General features: G+C 53.3%; 2 protein-coding genes across 8 annotated transcripts in view; one reads left to right on the top strand and one right to left on the bottom strand.

Annotated features, from left to right (window-relative positions):
- The window catches only part of LOC115554417 (flavin reductase (NADPH)), a 10667-nt gene extending 10023 nt beyond the window's left edge, over positions 1–644 (top strand). For both annotated transcript variants that reach the window (XM_030371152.1, XM_030371151.1), the window contains exon 5: positions 203–644. In XM_030371152.1, coding sequence (XP_030227012.1) covers positions 203–348 — 146 coding nt within the window. In that variant the 3' untranslated portion in view covers positions 349–644. The remainder of the gene's footprint in view (positions 1–202) is intronic.
- Positions 645–5307: 4663 nt separating this feature from the next.
- On the bottom strand, positions 5308–18962 carry LOC115554040 (long-chain-fatty-acid--CoA ligase ACSBG2). Of its 6 annotated transcripts, none has more exons than XM_030370639.1 (16): positions 18772–18901; positions 18481–18534; positions 17266–17337; positions 16242–16687; positions 14852–15129; positions 14376–14464; positions 13643–13763; positions 11062–11142; positions 10459–10608; positions 9416–9583; positions 9149–9330; positions 8515–8748; positions 7858–8075; positions 7443–7582; positions 7027–7270; positions 5308–6105 (listed from the first exon to the last, which is right to left on the bottom strand). In XM_030370639.1, exons 3-16 carry the CDS (start codon positions 17322–17324, stop codon positions 6011–6013), a joined length of 2505 nt encoding a protein of 834 aa, XP_030226499.1. In that variant the 5' UTR covers positions 17325–17337; positions 18481–18534; positions 18772–18901; the 3' UTR covers positions 5308–6010. The 6 variants fall into 6 exon arrangements, with proteins under 6 accessions (XP_030226499.1, XP_030226501.1, XP_030226500.1 ...); XM_030370641.1 differs by having other exon boundaries at positions 16242–16684; XM_030370640.1 differs by lacking the exon at positions 18481–18534 and having other exon boundaries at positions 18772–18962.
- Between the last annotated feature and the right edge of the window lie 554 nt (positions 18963–19516).

Below are 19516 nucleotides of genomic sequence, written 5' to 3'. Positions count from 1 at the left end.
ACCTTTGGGGTCCCTCACCGTAGTGCCCCCATGGTCCCCTTACCTTAGGGGTCCCTTACCGTAGTGGCCCCATGATCCCCTTACCTTAGGGGTCCCTTACCGTAGTGGCCCCGGGGTCCCCTTACCGTAGTGGCCCCATGGTCCCCTTACCTTAGGGGTCCCTTACCGTAGTGGCCCCATCATGCCAGTCTCTTCTCCACAGAGAAGGACTTCCTGACCCATGAGGGCTACTCCGTGCCGGGGGCTGTCGGTAGCCAGGTCGCCCGGGGGGACGTCGCTCGCTTCCTGCTCTCGCAGCTGGACTCCGACGCCTGGGTGAAGAAGGGCGTGGCCATGCATACTAAATAACTACATGCTAAAAACGAACTAGCTGCTCGATTTCCTTATGTTTTATACGTCTTTTTTATTATTTTCTAAATTATAAATGATATACCCTAATGATGGTTTAATGCAATGCTTTAATATCAATGCATCGTGTTTGCCAATGGCGATTACGACTTGTGACTCTTACTTACTTTGAACCACTAGAGGGCGATGTCAGACCATCGACATCTGACCGCTCCATTCACGTTGTACTCGTATTCTCATCGGTATGCATAGAAGAACAATGCCAATAAAGTTAATCAAACACATTCAGAGATGGAGCATTTGGTATACTGTGATTTATAATCTCCAACTCTCTGGAATTATTTATATGTATATATTCAATTGCTATAATTGGTAATTCTGTACATCTACCACTCTGATTATATTCTTGGAATGCACCAGGAAGAGTTTAAATTGGGAACATAATATTGATTTAGTTTTTAATGACGTCCCAATGCATTGTAGTATAGTTAGATGAACCAGTTTAGTGTGCACGCACACACACACACACAGATAAATATACAAACAAACACACGCACACGCACATGCACACACTAACAGTGCAGGCTGTGTTGGTGTGCATTGTTCTCCCCCGGAGGCTCCAGGTAGGGTGTCAGCCACCTCTCACCTGGTATCGGAGCCTCTGGGTGGAACAATGGAGCCAGTACATAAAGATCACCTGAGGAAGAGCGAGGAATCAGAAAGGGATGGAGAAATGCAAGGAGATGCATATCACGACATCCGATAAGCAGCTAAAAATGTCAGCCATGTCAGAACGGCCTGTCAGTCTCCATTCAGGGCGATGGACTGATGGCTGCAGCATTCTGATCCACGATAAGACATGACTCGTCTGCACGTCAGACTAGACCAGGCCCAGAGACCAGACCAGAGACCAGGGACCAGGCCAGAGACCAGACCAGAGACCAGGGACCAGACCAGAGACCAGGGACCAGAGAACCGGCCAGAGACCAGACCAGAGACCAGATACCAGACCAGAGACCAGGGACCAGGCCCAGGTCAAGTCAGCCTCAGACGAGGTCATGAGGCCCAGAGGCAAGGGCACAACAGCCCCCCCCCCCCCCCGTGACCTCTGACCCGAGCCCACCGCTTACAGTAGGAGAAACTGAAGTCCTACCGTCTCCATGACAACACCCTGCATGTCCTACCGTGTCCACGGCGACAGGTTGTGGCTCCTCCCTGCTCCAACGTTATCTGTTCTTGGACGTGACCCTCGGATCGTCCTTCTGTGATACTCTGCAATGTTTGGGGTTTGACCTTTGACCTGAGGGGGGGAGGGGGTTTAACGAGCTGATGCAGATCATGGCAGTTTGGTCCGTTATTAACATTCCATTGTAATGTCATTCTAATTAAGTATTAATGACATCAGTAAGCTTAACTTACAAAGATATATGTACGTTTCCCCATCAGCACCCTTGTGTGAAGTTAGCTAAAGCTATGGTGGTCATATGTTATTTATATCCATGTTAGTTATATCTACATAATCATTCTATCAACCGCTTTTCACACAGGGGAAAAAAGTGGATCACAATACAATTATTTAGGAAGAAACATTCCCAGGATGCAGCAACTCCTGGTTTTATTCTGACCGTGTCGTTTGTAAATAGTTTTTAAATTTAGAAGTAAAAAAAGTTCCAGTTCAGCTAATGTTCTCAGAAGTCTCGGGTTGGCCCTCGAGGGGGACGCCTGCGGGAAGGACCCGTCCACCGGCCCGACCGGCTCCCTGGAGGCTGGACCGACACTTACCTTAGGGGTCCCTTACCGTTGTGGCCCCGGGGTCCCCTTACGGTAGTGGCCCCATGGTCCCCTTACCTTAGGGGTCCCTTACCGTAGTGGCCCCATGGTCCCCTTACCTTAGGGGTCCCTTACCGTAGTGGCCCCATGATCCCCTTACCTTAGGGGTCCCTTACCGTAGAGGCCCCATGGTCCCCTTACCGTAGTGGCCCCATGGTCCCCTTACCTTAGGGGTCCCTTACCGTAGTGGCCCCATGGTCCCCTTACCGTAGAGGCCCCATGGTCCCCTTACCTTAGGGGTCCCTTACCGTAGTGGCCCCATGGTCCCCTTACCGTAGAGGCCCCATGGTCCCCTTACCGTAGAGGCCCCATGGTCCCCTTACCGTAGTGGCCCCATGGTCCCCTTACCTTTGGGGTCCCTCACCGTAGTGCCCCCATGGTCCCCTTACCGTAGAGGCCCCATGGTCCCCTTACCGTAGTGGCCCCATGGTCCCCTTACCTTTGGGGTCCCTCACCGTAGTGCCCCCATGGTCCCCTTACCTTAGGGGTCCCTTACCGTAGTGGCCCCATGATCCCCTTACCTTAGGGGTCCCTTACCGTAGTGGCCCCGGGGTCCCCTTACCGTAGTGGCCCCATGGTCCCCTTACCTTAGGGGTCCCTTACCGTAGTGGCCCCATCATGCCAGTCTCTTCTCCACAGAGAAGGACTTCCTGACCCATGAGGGCTACTCCGTGCCGGGGGCTGTCGGTAGCCAGGTCGCCCGGGGGGACGTCGCTCGCTTCCTGCTCTCGCAGCTGGACGCCGACGCCTGGGTGAAGAAGGGCGTGGCCATGCATACTAAATAACTACATGCTAAAAACGAACTAGCTGCTCGATTTCCTTATGTTTTATACGTCACACACACACACACAGATAAATATACAAACAAACACACGCACACGCACATGCACACACTAACAGTGCAGGCTGTGTTGGTGTGCATTGTTCTCCCCCGGAGGCTCCAGGTAGGGTGTCAGCCACCTCTCACCTGGTATCGGAGCCTCTGGGTGGAACAATGGAGCCAGTACATAAAGATCACCTGAGGAAGAGCGAGGAATCAGAAAGGGATGGAGAAATGCAAGGAGATGCATATCACGACATCCGATAAGCAGCTAAAAATGTCAGCCATGTCAGAACGGCCTGTCAGTCTCCATTCAGGGCGATGGACTGATGGCTGCAGCATTCTGACCCACGATAAGACATGACTCGTCTGCACGTCAGACTAGACCAGGCCCAGAGACCAGACCAGAGACCAGGGACCAGGCCAGAGACCAGACCAGAGACCAGGGACCAGACCAGAGACCAGGGACCAGAGAACCGGCCAGAGACCAGACCAGAGACCAGATACCAGACCAGAGACCAGGGACCAGGCCCAGGTCAAGTCAGCCTCAGACGAGGTCATGAGGCCCAGAGGCAAGGGCACAACAGCCCCCCCCCCCCCCCGTGACCTCTGACCCGAGCCCACCGCTTACAGTAGGAGAAACTGAAGTCCTACCGTCTCCATGACAACACCCTGCATGTCCTACCGTGTCCACGGCGACAGGTTGTGGCTCCTCCCTGCTCCAACGTTATCTGTTCTTGGACGTGACCCTCGGATCGTCCTTCTGTGATACTCTGCAATGTTTGGGGTTTGACCTTTGACCTGAGGGGGGGAGGGGGTTTAACGAGCTGATGCAGATCATGGCAGTTTGGTCCGTTATTAACATTCCATTGTAATGTCATTCTAATTAAGTATTAATGACATCAGTAAGCTTAACTTACAAAGATATATGTACGTTTCCCCATCAGCACCCTTGTGTGAAGTTAGCTAAAGCTATGGTGGTCATATGTTATTTATATCCATGTTAGTTATATCTACATAATCATTCTATCAACCGCTTTTCACACAGGGGAAAAAAGTGGATCACAATACAATTATTTAGGAAGAAACATTCCCAGGATGCAGCAACTCCTGGTTTTATTCTGACCGTGTCGTTTGTAAATAGTTTTTAAATTTAGAAGTAAAAAAAGTTCCAGTTCAGCTAATGTTCTCAGAAGTCTCGGGTTGGCCCTCGAGGGGTACGCCTGCGGGAAGGACCCGTCCACCGGCCCGACCGGCTCCCTGGAGGCTGGACCGACACTCACCACCCCCCGTACTGCTCTGAGGACCCACTCACCACCCCCCGTACTGCTCTGAGGACCCACTCACCACCCCCCGTACTGCTCTGAGGACCCACACTCACCACCCCCCGTACTGCTCTGAGGACCCACACTCACCACCCCCCGTACTGCTCTGAGGACCCACTCACCACCCCCCGTACTGCTCTGAGGACCCACACTCACCACCCCCCGTACTGCTCTGAGGACCCACACTCACCACCCCCAGTACTGCTCTGAGGACCCACTCACCACCCCCCGTACTGCTCTGAGGACCCACACTCACCACCCCCCGTACTGCTCTGAGGACCCACTCACCACCCCCCGTACTGCTCTGAGGACCCACTCACCACCCCCAGTACTGCTCTGAGGACCCACTCACCACCCCCAGTACTGCTCTGAGGACCCACTCACCACCCCCCGTACTGCTCTGAGGACCCACTCACCACCCCCCGTACTGCTCTGAGGACCCACACTCACCACCCCCCGTACTGCTCTGAGGACCCACACTCACCACCCCCAGTACTGCTCTGAGGACCCACTCACCACCCCCCGTACTGCTCTGAGGACCCACTCACCACCCCCCGTACTGCTCTGAGGACCCACTCACCACCCCCCGTACTGCTCTGAGGACCCACTCACCACCCCCCGTACTGCTCTGAGGACCCACACTCACCACCCCCCGTACTGCTCTGAGGACCCACACTCACCACCCCCCGTACTGCTCTGAGGACCCACTCACCACCCCCCGTACTGCTCTGAGGACCCACTCACCATCCCCCGTACTGCTCTGAGGACCCACTCACCACCCCCCGTACTGCTCTGAGGACCCACTCACCACCCCCCGTACTGCTCTGAGGACCCACTCACCACCCCCCGTACTGCTCTGAGGACCCACTCACCAACCCCCGTACTGCTCTGAGGACCCACTCACCACCCCCAGTACTGCTCTGAGGACCCACACATTTTTCAATTTCTTTGGGATATTTTCTGAACAAAACTGAGAAACAAGTGTTTAGATAAACAACATTCTTTATTTTATTGAGTAATTCATGCGTTAGTTCAGCTTCAGTTTGCATCTGCCATCATCAGGCACCGAGCCTGGTAGAACATCTCACCCCCAGGCCTGGTGGAACATCTAACCCCCAGGCCGTGGAGAACATCTAACCCCCAGGCCAGGGAGAACATCTAACCCCCAGGCCAGGGAGAACATCTAACCCCCAGGGCCGGGGAGAACATCTAACCCCCAGGCCCGAGGCTGGTGGAACCTCTAAACCCCGGTTCCCATTTGAGTTAATGGACTCGTCTCCTTCATTTGGCTCTGGATCAGTCGGCTCATATTTACAAAAAGTGCAATTTGTAGTGTGAACTCCTATGTACAACGACCATCTTAAATATTGTTCTGAGACCCAAGGGAAAGATGCTCTCCACTTCCTGGTAAAATAAGCACATTAAAATCAAGTGCAAAAAATAGGGCCCAGATATCCTGGGAAAATACAACTTGTCCCAGTAGATTCTCGGGGGCTTAAATTCTTACAAACTTTAAATTTTCACTCTCTTTAGCGTGAGATCACTCGATCCTCAGGTGGAAATCCAAGCAGTTTAGGAGTCGTCAGGGTGTCCAAACCAATGGAAGTGTATAAATCAATGTGTGTTTCCTCCAGGCCGGCCTCTCGGGCCTGGGCCTCAGGTACAAGGGCCCCCCAGCCTGGACCCCTCAGCCCTGGGCCTCTGGGACTAGGGAGTACAGCTCGTTAATCTTCTCCTGGTACTTCTTGGTCACCACGGGCCTCTTGAGCTTCAACGTGGGGCCTGAACCAGGAAAGGGAAGAGAGGGTTATACTACGGACTCTGTAGAGGCCTCTATAGGGGACATCAAATACCTACAAGAATGTAATATCATATAGGTCATCTATAAATGTATCTTCAAGTATGTAATACACAAGTGTCTACAAGTATGTAATTTACACATCTATAAGTAAATAATAGACACATGTATCTATAAGTATGCAAAAGGTGCAATACTTATAGTGGTGCAGTATTTAGGTAAATGAGTAATGATTATAACGTCATAAAAATGTGTTAAAAGAAGGTGAACGACCAGGATTTATGGGCTACCTGGAATCCTGTCCTCCAAACCCCCTTTAGCACCCTCTAGCACCCTGAGACCGGCTGATCACACTCTGAGATACCGGCTAAGACAAAAGGGGTGATGGGGCCTTCTCAGTGGCCCCACCCTCCCTCTGGAACTCCCTCCCCAACCACACCCACCAGGCGAGCCCCCCCCCCCCCCCCTCGTTTAACCAGGCTCTTAGAACCCCCTCTAGCACACAGAGACTGGCTGATCGCCTTCTGAGACACCAGGTGAGACGTCTCCTGGACTCCAGCCAAACAGAGACACCAGCAACATGGACAACAATCAGGCCTCGCCCTAACAGCTGAGAGCTGCTAGCTGCTCATTCCTAAAGCCCTGGCTGGAGACCCAGCGTTCAGCTGGCTGCCTGAGGTCTTCCTAAAGCCTTGGCTGGAGACCCAGCGTTCAGCTGGCTGCCTGAGGTCTTCCTAAAGCCCTGGCTGGAGACCCAGCGTTCAGCTGGCTGCCTGAGGTCTTCCTAAAGCCCTGGCTGGAGACCCAGCGTTCAGCTGGCTGCCTGAGGTCTTCCTAAAGCCCTGGCTGGAGACCCAGCGTTCAGCTGGCTGCCTTGGGTCTCTGTTTCCCGAGGCGTCACTCACCCAGCTCCCCCCCGGTGATGGAGAAGTCTCGGTCCAAGATGAGCCACTTCTGAACCTTCATGGCGTTGGAGGTGGATCTGGCGTTGATGCGCTCCATGGCCTCCTGGATGGCCGCGTAGACCGCCGGCTCCTTATTGGCTACGATCTCGGAGATCTTGGTTGCCGTGACGCCGAGGCGCTGGCAGTAGGCCAAGGCCTCCGGGCTCAGGTCGTCCGTGGGCTCGCCGTTCTCGTCCGCCTCACACTGAGAGAGAGAGAGTGAGAGAGTGAGTGAGTGAGTGAGTGAGTGAGTGAGTGAGTGAGTGAGTGAGTGAGTGAGTGACTGAGTGCCGGAGAACGAGGGCCGGACCCTCATGACAGGGGTTCATGGCGGGCCCCGCACCCTCATGGCGGGGGCCGACGGCGTGGGGCCTTACCTTGAGCGTGAGGAACATGGAGAGGAACTTGAGCTTGTCCCCCAGCAGCATGGCGTTGCTGACGATGGACGCCTCCGCCTTCACCGCGTCCTCGATGGGCACCGGAGGGATGTTCTCCCCCCCCGCCGTGATGATCAGCTCTGAGGAGGAACCACAACGAGCATCAGAGCCGTCCGGCGGACCGCTGGCCCCCTCCCCTGGGGGGTTCTAAAGTCGAGTTATGGTTCCACGTCGAGGGGGGTTATGGCGGACCCTCCCTTCGTCCACCCCGAGGGCCTGACGTGTGACCCGATGGAGAACCAGAACAGGGTCAGGACTGCGCCTTGCGTTGAGGCGGAGCCTAACTGAGTCTTAAGGAGCTGCCGTTCCCCCCCCCTGGCCCCCCCAGGGTGCTCGGGCCCCCCTCCGCTCCTACCTTTGATCCTCCCCGTGATGAACAGGAAGTTGTTGCTGTCGTGTTTGCCCAGGTCCCCGGAGTGCAGCCAGCCGTCCTGGTCCAGGGCCTCCTCCGTCTTATCGGCCATGTTCAGGTAGCCCATGAAGACGTGCCGGCCCCAGAAGCACACCTCCCCGTTGCCGTCCTCGTCCGGCCGGTCCAGCTTGGTCCGGCAGCCCCTCAGAACCTTCCCACAGCTGGGACACAACAGACGTTAAGACGACGTCAAACAGCCACTCTGACCGCTCCATCGTCAACCTCTGGTCTGAGGGACTCATCTGGAGGAGACCAGAACCCCCCCTCAGAGAACCATCCCCGGTCCACGGACCTGGGGAGGGACACTTCTGGAGGAGACCAGAACCCCCCCTCAGAGAACCATCCCCGGTCCACAGACCTGGGGAGGGACACTTCTGGAGGAGACCAGAACCCCCCCTCAGAGAACCATACCCGGTCCACGGACCTGGGGAGGGACTCATCTGGAGGAGACCAGAACCCCCCCTCAGAGAACCATCCCCGGTCCACGGACCTGGGGAGGGACACTTCTGGCCAAACTTTGGAGTTCCCCCCCCAAACGATGTGGATGTCCATCACCCCCCCCCCCCCCCTCCACCTCACCTCATGGTGCCCCCCCCTCACCTCATGATGGCGTTGTCCTCGGGCAACGACACCGTGTGGGGCCCGGAGCTCTCGCTCATGCCGTACAGCTCCAGCAGCGGCAGGTTGAGGCTCATGAAATACTCGAGCGTCTCCCGGGTCATGGGGGCGGCGCCCGTGAAGCACGCCTTGCAGCGGTCCAGACCCAGCGCCTGACGCACCTTCTTGAACACCAGGTTGTTGGCCAGCATGAAGCCCCACGGCACCGCCGGCTCCCTGACCACAAAACAAACGCACCCAGGTCAGGACGGAACCAACGCACCTAGATCAGGACGAAACAAACGCACCCAGACCAGGACGGAACAAACGCACCCAGACCAGGACGGAACAAATGCACCCAGGTCAGGACGGAACAAACGCACCCAGATCAGGACGAAACAAACGCACCCAGATCAGGACAAGTTCAAAGATTTCCAAGAATCCCGTGAGGGCGGAACTGGTGCCATCTGGCAGATGATCTACCTCAGCATGGAGCCGCAGGCTGACTCCTCCCCCCCCGGGCAGGGCCCCGCCCCCCCGGGCAGGGCCCCCCCCCCCCCGCATCGCGGCCCCGCCCCCCCGCATCGCGGCTGGGGAGAGACTTCCTGGTTCACCGCGCTGCAGTGGAGGGACTCACTTGTTCATGACGCTGTAGTTGTACTGCAGGCCCAGGCCCTTGGCCCAGCCCGCCACCCTCATCTTCAGCGGGGACGCCTTGGCCCCGGCCGCCTTCATCTTCTCCTGCATCTTCTCCCAGACGCGTGGGACCCCCAGGAAGGCCGTGGGCCGCGCCTCCTTCAGGGTGGCCCCCAGCGAGCCCTGGAGAGGGGGACACGGTGAGCGTCAGCGTCGTCAGGACGACGAGCGACCAGCGGGCCGACGGTACGATGGGACCGCTCCGTACCTTCAGGGCGTCGGGGGAGGCGAAGTAGGTGGTGCCGGCGAACTTGACGGAGATCCAGAGGTCGTTGACCTGCGCGGCGACGTGGCTGAGCGGCAGGTAGCTGACCACCACCTCCTCGCCGTACACCAGCTCCGTCATCACACCGGCCGCCGCCGCCGTCCAGGTCAGCTGCAGGGCACAGGGGGGCACAGGGGGGCGCTTAGACCAGCTGCTGGGTCCTGGGGCCCGGGGCCCCCCCTTCAGGGGGCTGAAGGGGGTTCTTTTCTGGTCTCATTTCACCTCCACCCACCCACCCACAACCACAGCCACCCACACCCACCACTACTCCCATCCCTTAGGCTCTCTAGTAACCCTCCATCACCCTGCTCTACTCGTCTGCCTCGGGGTTAGGGTTAGGGTTAGGTTTCAGGTGACTCACATTATCGTGGCTCTATTAGGGGCCTCTCACACTAGGGCCGTTTGCCTGTTCCGTGCTGCAGGAAGATGCAGCACGATTCCCCCCCTCCCCCCTCCCCCCGCTGGCCCGTGGTCACGCTGCTCCCGAAGGCCGTGGCCTGGGCACGACTGCTCCTTGATACATACGTCATCACGTCGTAATACGATAAATACTTCCTCAACAAGCGTGGTGTCCAGCTGCGACTGAATGCTTTTGTCTGCCCAAATTTCAAGTAAACACTCGACTTCACTATCGCACCAACGTAAACCCACTCGTGAACCGCTTGCCGCCATTGTTTAAAATGATTGTTGTGGGGAAGAAGGTCATGGACCAATAAAGAAAGAAGGGTCGCGCAAGCACTACGTCATCCAGCTCACGTTGCGCATCCGCACGTGTGCGCGTGTCATCTCATTAGCATCTGTACTTTGGCCACGGCACTCCTCTCCCAAGTGTGCCGTGGCCAAGGGGCTGTTCCGTGCTGGAATACGGATGGCGTGGTCACACTAGCCAAACGTTCTAGACTTTAGTATGCAAATGAGCTCGGGCACGGGCCGCGGCCCTAGTGTGAGTGGCCCCTTAGTCTGCCTTGGGGTTTCAGGTGACTCACATTATCGTGGCTCAGCATGACTCCCTTTGGGTTCCCCGTTGTACCCGAGGTGTAGATGAGGGTGCAGCACTCATTGGCTCTCAGGGTACCAATCACAGCATCCAGAGTCTCGTCAGACACCTCCTCCCCCAGCTTCATGAACTCCGCCCACTGGACACAGATCAACCAATGGTTAGGCTCATACTTTGACACTTTAAAATCAGGAACGAAACCAAACTGAATCTGCAAACATAGTGACCCTGCTGGTTTCATGGTGTACACCAAACATTCTGGAGGTATACTGTACTGGTACACTCCCATATCACCCTGCTCTCTATCGACATTGACATATATCGTATTTTGTCGTTTTCCCACGAACTGCAAACACAAAAAAAGGAATAAGTAACGAACAACTAAAGCAGAACTAAAGCAGCAGGAAGTCGGCAGCTGAGTTCTTGTGAGCAGACAGTGTGCTCTTATCTCCTCTGTGAGCTCTGTGACCACAGAGAGAGAGAGTCCTCCAGCACCTCCCTGCTGGCCCCGCCCCAGCTCAGGAGACGGCCTCTGTTCACAGGCCTCTGAGGCGAGGTCCCTGACGTCTGCCCATCCCCTCATCCCTCTCACCGTGTAGAGGTTGGGCAGACGCTCCTGCAGCTCGTCTTTGTACTGGACGATGGCCTTGAGGTGAGGAAGTTGATCTTTCACCTACGACCAGGAAGGAAATGCTTGGTTAAACACAATCGCACATAGCAGGACAGGAACTAGAACAAGGGGAAGGAAGTCATGCTCAACACAACTAGGAACGAAGCTTCCAGTAAAGGTACTAATTAACCTACAAGTATTTGGCCTTGGATGCAGTAGAATTGTGAACTTTAATTGAGACGTTGAATATTAAGTGCAATGTGGTGCAGCTATTGATTTACAGGCAAAGCTAAACGCAGCCAATGCCCATCGTCAGATGAGGAGGGCCGCTCTACTCGCTCTGCATTAGCACATCTAAAACCAAATATTGTATCAATGTCTTTCTGGGATACAGTCGCATCCACGTTATCCATTAACCATAATCTACAATCAGAGTAGATAACGAGATGCCAGAGAAGACAACATGACGACATACTCTGCCTCAAGGTCTCACCTGCCCTGAAGCAACATTCTCATCATGATTGATCCTCATCTTCATCATGATTATCCTTCAGCCTGTTGAAGGTTAATCATCTTGGACGCTTATCCAGTAGCTCCGTGCGTGTTGCGTTGTTTTTAGTAATTTAAGTAATTTAAGTGTGTTTTTGTAAACTTTTAATTCTTTTATAAACTATTTATATGTGTAGATCTATATATATATATATATATATATATATATATATATTATATGGATAGGGAGAAACTGCTTTCACTCCAAACAATGGGACGTAACGGCTTTTTCCGTCGGTAGTATAACCGCCGTTTGTCTGGCGCTGGAACAGCAGATGATACGAAGGATGGACGGAGAGTCAGTCAACCTATTGGAACCCAATACGGGGATGGCAATTTATACCCTTTATGGGGATCCGCAATTTAAATACAAGGATAGATCGTAATAATATAATCAGCACAAATCTATATCTATATATATTTATATAGTGATCAAATTGTGTGAGTGTTTAAATATGGTCGCTAGTGTTTACATGTGGTCGATAGTGTTTAAATATGGTCGATAGTGTTTAAATGTGGTCGATAGGGTTTAAATGTGGGCGATGGGGTTTAAATGTGGGCGATGGTGTTTAAATGTGGGCGATGGTGTTTAAATGTGGGCGATAGGGTTTAAATGTGGTCGATAGTATTTGAATGTGGTCGATAGCGTGTAAATATGGTTGATAGTGTTTAAATATGGTCGATAGTGTTTGAATGTGGTCGATAGTGTTTAAATGTGGTGGATAGTGTTTAAATATGGTTGATAGTGTTTAATTGTGGGCGATAGGGTTTAATTGTGGGCGATAGTGTTTAAATGTGGTCCATAGTGTTTGAATGTGGTCGATAGGGTTTAAATGTGGTCGATAGGGTTTAAATGTGGTCGATAGGGTTTAAATGTGGTCGATAGTGTTTAAATATGGTCGATAGTGTTTAAATGTGGTCGTTAGTTTAAATGTGGTCGATAGTGTTTGAATATGGTCGAGAGGGGTTTACATGTTTAAATGTGGTTGATAGGGTTTACATGTTTAAATGTGGTCGATAGTGTTTAAATGTGGTCGATAGTGTTAAAATGTGGTCGATAGGGTTTACATGTTTAAATGTGGTCGATAGTGTTTAATTGTGGTCGATAGTGTTTAAATGTGGTCCATAGTGTTTAAATGTGGGCGATAGTGTTTAAATGTGGTCGATAGTGTTTACGTGTGGTCCATAGTGTTTAAATGTGGGTGATAGTGTTTAAATGTGGGCGATAGTGTTTACATGTGGTCGATATTGTTTAAATGTGATCGATAGTGTTAAATGTTCTTTTCCCTCACTCTCCACCTCATCCCTAACTCTCCACCTCAAGCTGGTGTGTAGTGAGCGTTCTGGCACCGATTGGCTGCCGCGCATCACCCAAGTGGGTGCTACATATTGGTGGTGGTTAGTGAGGTCCCCCCTTCACTTTAGGCGTCTTTGAGTGTTATTAATTAATATTATTCTTCATGTTTAACCTCTGTTTTCCTTTAATTCCTAGTCTGTTTTACATAGTTTTGAATGATGACTATATGCTCTGTAAGGTGACCTTGGGTGTCTTGAAAGGCGCCTCTAAATTAAATGTATTATTATTATTATCTACATTCCGCTTGGCTCTTCTCACAACCATTCCAACCATTCCACTTTCGGGAACCTGCCAACGGACAGGTTCCCAACCCTTAAATGGGAAGTTCCAAGAATTCCTTTCAATGCTGACTAAACCAGTCCTGATGAGACCTCTGGTTCCACAACATTTCGGCGGTTCAACCATTTTAAACGTTTTTTGCTTCAGGCACTACTGAGGGGCAGAGGAAGCTCCTTATTGGCTCCTTGATGCAGTGTTGGTGTTCAGCCCGCCTCCTACAGCGGCTGCTGGCGTCCGATTGGCCAGCGAGCCCTGGTGGGAGGAGCTAAGCGGAGCAGGGCCACAGCAGGGCGGAGCCTCACCTGCAGGGCGGAGCCTCACCTGCAGGGCGGAGCCTCACCTACAGGGCGGAGCCTCACCTACAGGGCGGAGCCTCACCTGCAGGATCTTGACGAGCTGCTTGTGGTTCTCCACCACCAGGACGTTGGCCTCACAGTTCTCCGCTACGTACTGGCAGGCCTCCGGAGAGTTGGTTGTGTAAATACCAGCCGCCAGTCCGCTGTGGGGGATCAAATATTAGCTTTGGAGCGCGCCGCCAACGGTTCAACATAAAGGCCGCGACCCCTGACCCCCCTGGCAGTGAGCCAGGGTGTCTGGTTTCATCTGGCATCCGTGAAGCCTCAGAGGGCTGCACGTCACCGACAACATCTTAGGGAGGGGGGGGGGCTGATGAACACTCCGCTCTGACCCTAGCTCTTCATCCGTTTGGTCCCCCCCCCCCCTCTACACACTTACTGTATGAGGTACGTCCATCCACTGGAGAACCGAAATTAGCATGGTGTAGCATCTTACCCCAGCTGTCTGTGTTGTACACGGGGAACGGGTTAACCTAGTGATGGTTAGGGCTGGGCACTTGGTTCTATGAACCTCCTTACTGTACCCACAGAGGTATTGTTGTTTCTCTTTCTTCTGACTAACGTACTTATTGTAAGTCGCTTTGGGTGAAAGCGTCTGCTAAAGGCCCTGAATTTAAATGGTCAGCGCATATCATTTATTGATTGCTGGTGGGTTGAACAGACCATTTCAACGCATAGCCCGTTGATTATTGCTCCCCGAGTTGGAATCAAAAGGAGAACCCAGAGGAACCAGAGGAACCCAACGGACTGCTCACCCGGCCAGGATGCAACCCACGTCAGCGATGAACCACTCAGGGGAGTTGAAGCCCAGGATGCCGACGCCGTGGTAACGCTCCAGGCCCAGCTGAGGAAACAGCGTCCACGTTAATATTTCATAAGACCTCCACATCACCTCTCGGTGGCTCATTAACTGATGACCTCCATCGCTGGTTTACGCACAGAACGCCTAATTTCCAGGGTGCGGACACGGCTATGAAACAGGAGCAGCAGCGCAGTGTTGAATCTCACACACAGCAGGGTGTCGGGTTACAGGTCCTCTCCATAGATGATTCCTCTAGTCTGTGTGTGTGTGTTTGTATGCGTGTGTTTCCAGGGAACTTCTATGTAAACAGCACTATAGCATTCGTCACGGTCTGAGATTAAGCTCACTGCGTGACAAGGTGGAAGATTGAAATTCAGATCCGCCTATGAAACAGTGGAACACACTGAACACTGAAACGGCCACACACACCTTGAGGAAGCTCTTGGCGGCTGCCCGGCTCTGGCGGTAGTACTCCCGCCAGCTGACTGTCACCCAGCGGCTGTCCTCCTTGGAGGCCATGGCGGGGTGGTCCCCGAAGTTCTGCACCGTCTCCAGGAACATCTGGTGGACGGTGAGGGGAGTCTCGGAGCCCGGGCCGGAGCCCTCCATCCGCAGCTTCACCGCCTGGTCCCGGGTCGCCGTCCAGAGCCGTTCGGCCGGGGTCAGCGGGGGTGCCGCGGCCGGGGTCAGCGGCATAGCGGGGAGCTCTGTGTGGGTCGGACAACAAGGCCATGTTCCCGCCATCACTTAAGGCGGTGTGGAGCGAGCCGAGGAACCGAGCGTCGCCGAAGTGTGAGCTGACAATGGCGAGTGTGGGATCTCTCCTTCTATCCCCGTGAGACGCCGGGTAGGCTATGAAGGCGTGCTCAGATGCACCCCGCGGGGCGGGGGGCGGTCTTACTGACACCTGAGAGGAAACCGGTTCACGGGAATGTCAGCCTGGCCACTAATCAGGGTTCAGGTCAGGAACAATCAGTTTCGACTTAAAAGCAAAACATAAGGCAGATAAACGAAAGAACACGACGTTCGAGACCAATCTGAAGGAGGCTGCGCAGTACCACGATGTAGGCCTACTGTCCGCCAACAGGAGGTCAAAGGTCACGGCCTGAGAAACGCGTTTGACCAGCCGGACGGGAACTTCACCAAACGTAGAAAAGATACAGATTATTAGTAACACGTTACTGTTTCACAGAATTCCGTGGTGTTGACCCCCTTCTTAAGTGAAGAAAGACCCCCTTGCTAGTTGAAGAACAAGCTTTGCGTTGTGAGAAGAACGCGTCTTAGTTATTCCTGGTTGTATTTCTTTGAAATTGCATACACAAGTGGTCAAAATAATTAGAAGTATTATTGGAGACAGTTCTTTTGTGACGATATGACTCTAGGTATATTCAAAATGAAAATACCAAAAAAAGAAAAATCCCAATATGTATTATAGAACAACAAATCCAATCTGAACGTTAATTTTTTTTGGGGTACGTGCAATGTGTTTTTTTTCGCCCAGCAGATGGCGACAAGCTCGTTCTTACGATAGACATGTGGTCATAAACCTACGTTTATCACAGGATCCACCAAATAGGTTTTGCAGCAAAATAAGAATGACATTTTCATGACGATGGATGTCAGTAAGCTATATCGCTCATCAGTGCATTATTTCCCATTCCAAACCTCAAACAGAAAATATTTTCTGATAAAGAATGTTCACTGTGTCCCGCTATTGGTCAGGAAACCCCTGCTGTAGAAGAGCCTTCCCACCCCATCGTATCGTATTACATCATATCTACGGATCATATCGCATGTCTCCCATCAACCAATAAGCTACCTTCAGAAGGAGCTCCAGATATTTCCTCAGGACATCTGGGCGGCTTCGGAGGTGTGGTCTGACAGGTCGGCCCTGGTGTCTCCTCTGGTGTCTCCTCTGGTGTCTCCTCAGCTGTCTCCTCTGGTGTCTCCTCTGGTGTCTCCTCAGCTGTCTCCTCTGGTGTCTCCTCTGGTGTCTCCTCTGGTGTCTCCTCAGCTGTCTCCTCTGGTGTCTCCTCTGGTGTCTCCTCTGGTGTCTCCTCTGAGAGCGTCGAGGCCCGGGCCGTGTGGCTGATAGCGTTCTCCACAGCCAGGGTCCCAGCAGCAGGACTCTGGGGCGCTGCCATCTGGGCCCCGGGGGGCTCTATGCTGACCACCCCCCCGTTGGGGGCCGGAGGCCTGGAGAGGACCTCCTTCTGTGGTGGTGGGACGAGGTCAGGCCCCGCCTGGGACGGCTGAGAGCCGCTGCTGGGAGGGGGGGGGGGTTGGGGGGGAGGGGAGAGGGGTGGAGAAGAGGGGAGAGGGGTGGAGAGGGGGGAGGATGGAGAGGGGGGAGAGGGGTGGAGAAGAGGGGAGAGGGGGGGAGAGGGGGGGAGAAGAGGGGAGAGGGGTGGAGAAGAGGGGAGAGGGGGGGAGAGGGGGGGAGAGGGGGGAGGATGGAGAGGGGGGAGAGGGGTGGAGAAGAGGGGAGAGGGGGGGAGAGGGGGGGAGAAGAGGGGAGAGGGGGGGAGAAGGTTCAATGAAGGCTCACAACACGTGCTCCCAGCAGAAGCCCTGGAGGCTGAATGGGATGTGAGGAGATAGTGCTGGCGGAGGCTGTGAACCACGAGTGTCCTTCTACGTCAGCTCCACTATCATCTCCATGAAGATATCCCATTATCTAATGACCGTGGAGCACATCTAGTGGGGCTGTACGCACGAGTACGCCGGGTGTTCTCCACAAACACTACGTTGTTGGAGATGAAAGGTCCAATCTGAACGGGAAGGTGACGGATCACAAGCAGGGTGTGTAATCATGTAAGCGGAGTGCCGGCTATGTCACTAACCTCGGGGCAACCGGCTCGTGGTGCGGAGGGCTGCAGCTCAGCACGTCCTCGGTATCCATCGTCCTGCGAGGGCTGTAGAAGGAGGAAGTGAGTGAGACTGACTGAAAAGGAAGTGAGATCGCAGTCTTGGTTCCTGCCATGTTAGCTCTCTGATTCATTCTGAGTCTGAGACTGAAAGCAGCGCTCTGAGGGGTTGATATAAGGGCGGACATCTGTGAGGTCATGGAACGCGTTGTTGCCACATCCGTCGGTGGCACCCATCGCTGACCGCTGTGTTTAGAATGTTGAAACCTCGGGCTGCTGCCAACACCGTGAGGGCATGGTCAGGGCCGTGTTGTGTCACTGCACGCAGCGCAGACGTTCAGGGAGACAGGTGGACCCAGGTGTGACAGAGGGCAACCCAGGCCTCAGCCAATGGGTGGTCCTCAAATCAACTCCTGATGGGTGAGAAGTCTGATATAAACGGCTGCTTCTCCCCGGCCCTGAAGGCCGTAGATGAACGCCCTCTGGTGGTGGAGGACGGATCTGGGACAGCAGTTCACCGATCAGTAGTAAAACGTAATTGATTTCCAATCACCAGATGAGCCTCACAAGACACTGGTGAACTTTTCTGTTGGCTTTGAGCATAAAGATAGTGAGACAATCGTGTTGCATCACCGATGTGGAGATAATGTTTGTCATCTGGGTTAAAGTTCACGTTGGTGTGGCAACATGAGCCATGGCTGCAGAGAACCACACATTGGGACACCTTTAAGTCCACATTCATATGAACCCACTTTTTTTCATACTCTTCTTTAACCCTTTTTGCAAAGTGCGATGTGGACCTTGATGGAAGCTCAGCCCCTCTGATATTCAACCTTCAGTTGCACTTCTAGATCAAAGAGAGGAGGCGTTCACATTCACCACAGATGGTTCAAAAGATGTTTAACCAACAACGTAACCACTTCTACAGCCGCTGTCTGGCAGATGGCCCCAAGCAGCCTACACATAAACACAGTGTTTCCACCGGCCCTCCTGCTGAGAGGGGCCCTTCTGCTGACCAAACACTGAACAACGAGTCCTCCTAACAACACCTCAAACTGCACATGGAGAGCGGTTGGTTGCATGGTAAACTTAATCAGCTCAGTCCAATGCGCAGCAGGATAAACCCCTGTAATTATTTAACCGTTTGTACAGTAATGCGGATCATTTCCCCTTAAAGCGTAAAGAACTTACATGATTGCGCGTTGACCTCTTCTTCTGTTTAAAAATAGTCCGCTCTACCGGAGTCTAGGACAGACACAAACAGGACCCTGTTGGTGATATGATCTCACACCGGGACAAGGTCACGAGCAGAGAACACCTGTCAGGTCTTTACGAGACGTGAAGGCGCGAGGCTGCGTGGCCAAACAAAGCAGGCCTAGAACCGCCTCAACGCTAGCAGGGATACAATCACCACGCAACAACAACACAACACTCACACATTACCACACTCATGAGCATGAAGTCGCTCCACGATGGGCCTACCTTCCAGATGCAGAGAGAGAGCGACGCAGTCAGGTGAAGAGCAGAATCCTGGGTCGACCTCTTGTGGCCCAAGTGTCCCACCAAGTGTCACTGCCCCGCTTCACTGACAGCCTATGAGGGACTTGCTTGTGGGTAAATCATAACACACGCACGCACACACCTCCGTCCCCCGCGGTGAAGTGTGGAACACGTGTTCTCTGACAGAACCAAAGGTCGCGTCTCTAAGGAACCGACATGTGACTCCTGCACTGAGCAACGCCACATTCCAACACAATGTTTAATGAATAATTGCAGATACGGGTTGGGTTTTGGTTTCTTGTCAGGAATGGAGTAAGCCCCTTGAGGATAAGGATATGGGCTAAAGCTTCAAGAACAAGTGAAAACAACCTAATCAGTTCCCCGCCCATGTGAGCCACCCATGAAGAAAGTGATGAGCCGGTTACTGATTCATGGAGAATCCGCCTGGGGCCTTAAAACAACTTTCCAACACATCATCGATTTAAAGCATTTTGTTTTTAATTCTAATTAATAATTCATTAATTAATAATAACGTTTTTAGACCGATAGTTTTTCAGCTCACATTGAGGTTATTATTAGCGCCAACCGGTATTAACCCGGCTGGGCTGGGGAGGGGAGGGGGTGGTAAATATAGGGGAAAGTTGAGCCGTAGTATCAAGTGACACACAGTAACCTAGGTCACCGCTCCAAGGTCGTAGTCAGACCACCTTCACAGCGTGCAATACAA

Source organism: Gadus morhua, chromosome 11 (genome assembly GCF_902167405.1).
Source record: "Gadus morhua chromosome 11, gadMor3.0, whole genome shotgun sequence".
NCBI classification, from domain to species: Eukaryota; Metazoa; Chordata; class Actinopteri; order Gadiformes; family Gadidae; genus Gadus; species Gadus morhua.
Note: the sequence above shows the minus strand (reverse complement) of the source record. Positions and strands in the feature narration are given on the sequence as shown.